At 43.0% G+C, this 4275-nt stretch overlaps 1 protein-coding gene across 1 annotated transcript in view; it reads right to left on the bottom strand.

Moving 5' to 3' along the window:
• CUNH6orf52 (chromosome unknown C6orf52 homolog) overlaps nucleotides 1-3877 on the bottom strand; it is a 17162-nt gene extending 13285 nt beyond the window's left edge. The window contains exons 1-2 of the mRNA XM_023725364.1: nucleotides 3652-3877; nucleotides 3242-3425 (exon numbers count right to left, since the gene is read on the bottom strand). Of these exons, the coding sequence (XP_023581132.1) occupies nucleotides 3242-3425; nucleotides 3652-3722 (255 nt within the window). The 5' untranslated portion in view covers nucleotides 3723-3877. The remainder of the gene's footprint in view (nucleotides 1-3241; nucleotides 3426-3651) is intronic.
• Between the last annotated feature and the right edge of the window lie 398 nt (nucleotides 3878-4275).

Below are 4275 nucleotides of genomic sequence, written 5' to 3'. Positions count from 1 at the left end.
GAAAATATGGTATATGGTTACCATAAATTTAATCACACCATCTGTAATTTTTCTATTTAGAAATGGCTAGGCCAACCAGAATCTGTGCTTAAATGAAGCTTTTCCTATAATACAGTGTCCAGGTAACCTCGCATTTCCTCCTTTTCAGTGTATGCTGGGGTAAATGTGGACCCTAAGTTACCAGAGTGAGAACAGAAACCATCTGGAAATAGAGCATTTTCTCTGGAAGTGACACAAAGGAATTAAAAACTCAAGCAGCAAACAGAACAGCCACTCACCCCCAGCGCATGTCCAGAACTCCCTGAGGGGCAACACAGATCTCTTCTCCCCCAGACTGAGATGGAACTGGGCCACACCAGGCCACTAATGCTTTGTGAGGTCCACCTGGGCAGTGTATGCTGCTGGTTTTCCCCTGTTAGCGGTAGTTTGAAAAGGTTGTGCTGATGGACCGCCAAAACCTGAGAATCATTTTGAAGGCAAACGTTTTCTCCAATCATAAGCAAGTTACAAGCAGTAGGTGCTCAGGGGGCCTAACCCATTAACTTGGGGAGATATGGATCAAGGACAGGGGCACACTGTTGTGGAGGTGGACATAAAAGTATGGCATCCCATAAAGGACATACTTTATTAGGGAAGACTAAAATGAGGAAGTGTGACCGAAAGAGGGGCGGCCACAGAGTCTATCTTTAGGTCTGCTAACTAGTCACCTAACTGGGAACACACCAGGCCACAAACGTGGTAACCACAGTCACACCACACAGTACATTTATAATTCTATTTCACAAGTGAAAAAGTGCAGGCTATGGTAATAATTTAACAAGGGAGTGGGATGGAGAGAAGAAGGGAGAGCAGGGGTGGCAGGGAGAGTAACAAGAGTGCTAATTCTGAACTTTCTCCTCAGTGGAGAGAAATCCAAAGATAGTGTCATTTCTGAAGTTGATAATATACTCAAACCTGTACTTCCCTATTTAAAGATAGAAATATAGCTGCTAGAAGACAGACCCCCTCCTAAAGAGCAAAAAGGGAAGTGTGAAAGAAAAAATAAAACCCCAGACAACCCAGCAAAGATAAAAAAAACAAAAGTGATGCCAAAGTGACTCAACAGCAAGTTTATCTGCCAAGAGTAAAACCTAAAGTTCATTAAAAAAGAAAGAAGAAGGAAAGATAAGGAATCCAACTAGATATTTTATATAAGAAGCGCACCTAAAACAGACTTGAAAAATTGAAAATGAAAAGTTGGGAGAAAAATATCCAGCAAACGCAAGTTTTAAAAACCAAGGGTCTAAATTCAGTTCAAGTGTTAAGGTAAAGACCCTCACGAAAAGGGTATCACTGTGGATATGTAGGAAACAAACTAGGGACAATATTGACAACACTTTGGCAGCAAAGTGCTAATTTCCCTAATATATAAATATCTTAGGAGTCCCTTAGGAGCGCTAGACTATTAACCGAAAGGTTGGCAGTTTGAACCCACCCAGAGGACCCTTGGAAGAAAGGCCTGGTGATCTGCTTCTGAAAAGTCACAATCTTAAAACCCTGTGGAGCAGTTCTACTCTGCACACGTGGGGTCACCAAAAGTTGGAAAATTGACTCAACAGCAACTAACAATAATAACATGAATCTGTTACAGTCAAAAAAAAGGGGCACAACCCAACAGAAGAAAAGGTCACAGAACACAGTCAATAAACAGTTAAAAAGATGCTTGCCCTCAGTAATAGACAAATGCCTTTCTCACTTTGGGGACTGGCTGATTCCACATCAAAACACCAGGAAGCAAACACACCCACAACAGTGATGAAAACTGTAAACTCAGGAGGCTTTCTGGCAAGAAAATTGGCAACAGCTGTTTAAAACTGTAAATGTTATATAGCCTTTAATCCAGCACCTCCACTTTCAAAAATTTATTATTAGCGGGGGAAAAAAAAAAAGTTCAAATGCTTGAAAATAGGTAAAAGTAAGTTTGTGAAAGCACCGCAAATAGTATCAGTCCATAAGAAAACCAAAACCAAACCCACTGCTGTCGAGTGGATTCCGGCTCATAGCAACCCTGTAGGACAGAGGAAACTGCCCCATAGGGTTTCCAAGCAGCAGCTGGTGGGTTCCAACTGCCGACCTTTTGGTTAGCCGCTGAGTTCTTAACCACCGCACCACCAGGGCCCCCAGGTGATAAGAGAGGAGCTAAATCACAACACATCTAAACGCACACTTTTTAAAGAAAGCTCTCGATACAACATATAAAGCAGAAGCAAGGAGCAAACCAGTAAGTATTGTATAGTCCATTCTTACCCAAAACATTTCACCTCCCCAGAGACAAAGCCCAGTGTATTGGATTAGCACGAGCATAGGGGGAAAATCTAGAGGATGAAGATCCACTTTAACAGAGCTTTCCTGTAGGTGCAGAGGTTTTTGGGGGTGGGGGAAGGCTTTCCCTTTCTCCATTGCATCTTCGTGTAACTTTAAAAGTACATTACTTTAGTAGTCAAAATATTTAAAATCTTCTTAAAGTGTCTTAATGTTTACTGCTATAGCAAAACAAAACAAAAAACTACTTCCTGTCCTATTTTCAGTGTTTAAGAGTAAAATCTGCTGAAGGATGACAATTACTTTGTGGAAGAAAGTGAGAGTTTATAATTGCTTGCAAGTTACAATTTCCTAGGTCATCAGCTTTATTTACTCTCTAGTATTACCAGTTGCCATCAAGTTGACTGACTCATGGTGACCCCCTGTGTCAGCGTAGAACTGTGCTCCACAGTGTTTTCAGTGGATGATGTTCTGGAAGTAGATCATCAAGCCTTTCTTCCAAGGCGCCTCTGGGTGGACTTGAACCTCCAACCTGTCACTTAACAACTGAGTGTTAGCCGTTTGCACTACCCTGGAACTCCTGGAATTAACATCAAACCAAACCAAAACCGGGTGCCAGGGAGTCAATTCCGACTCATTGCGACCCTATAGGACAGAGTAAAACTGCCCCATAAGGTTTCCAAGGCTGTCATCTTTATGGAAGCAGACTGTCACATCTTTCTCCCACAGAGCAGCTGGTAGGTTCCAACCTCTTACCTTTCAGTTAGCAGCAGAGCGCTTAACCACTGCGCTGCCAGGGCTCCCGGTATTAACATAGGGAGCAAACACCAACCATGGCTGTGGGAATTTGAATGAGAGGACTCGGATGAGTGAAGAAATGAAAATAATGTCTACATACTGGGCACACAAACAGCACAGGATTCATTTCATCAAGGGATACCTCGGATATAACAACCGAAGTTCCAGCTGGGTGTTCTGGGGTCCCCTGCGCAGAAAGAAGACTGTCTCCATTTCCGCCCTCTGCGCAGCCATAGCTGTAGCCAGAAGGAGGATAACTGCCCTCTTGTCGCTCATACCAGGGACCACAGCGGTAAGTCTGCAGTGGCTGGAACTCTCGCTTCACCCTAACACTCGAGGGGGGACGAGAGGGATGAGAAGTCACCAAACTAAGCAGAATCATTCACAAACCCTGGGACTTCTTTCCAGGAAGTTTCAAGCAAAGACAATTTCCACCTTAACTGTTTAAGGACACCTATTTTCAAAGTGATATTTTGCAAGTCACCAAAAATTATGTCAGAAATAGAACACTGGGGCTTTCACTTCCATTCAGAGCAGCAAAAAAGCCCTCACCTTTGCCAGTACCAGTAATAATGATTTTGTTGAGCTATGTCAAAACCTGCAAAACTGTTCTGTCCAGCCATTTATCCAGAACTTGACAAAAGGAGACCAGGAATCCACAATTTTTGCTCCTGCAAGAAAAATTCCAGCTGCTTTGCTAAGAACTCTCAACACTGGTGAATTTCTCCCACAACTACCTCAGAGATGGAAGGTAATTAAATTGATCGACAATTCCTGCTAGGTAATGAATTGCTTGACTTTCATACAATGGGTTAAACCGTGGGTGGGGGCAGGGGTGCATCAGGGTCACCTGAGGGAATTTCTGGAAACTCTTCCTTCCTTTAGTTTCAGGTGGCCAGCCCCCTCCCACCTGTCAGGCCCAGAAAGCCAGCCAGAACCCAAGCGGGGGACAGAAGCGGGGTGGGGATGTGATTCCATCACATCTCTGCCATAATACGTAAGAAAATCAGTTAAAAATTTTTTACTGTGGTAAAATATACAATATGTAACAAAAACATTGCCGTTTTAAAACTATTTTTAAAGGTACAATTCAGTGACATTAATTACATTCACCATGTTGTGCGACCATCACCACTGTCCACTCTCAAAAGTTTGTCAGCATCCCTGACAGAAACT

This window comes from Trichechus manatus, unplaced genomic scaffold, assembly GCF_000243295.1.
Source record: "Trichechus manatus latirostris isolate Lorelei unplaced genomic scaffold, TriManLat1.0 scaffold00301, whole genome shotgun sequence".
NCBI lineage: Eukaryota > Metazoa > Chordata > Mammalia > Sirenia > Trichechidae > Trichechus > Trichechus manatus.
The sequence above is the reverse complement of the archived record's forward strand: the minus strand, read 5'-3'. Positions and strand labels throughout refer to the sequence as shown.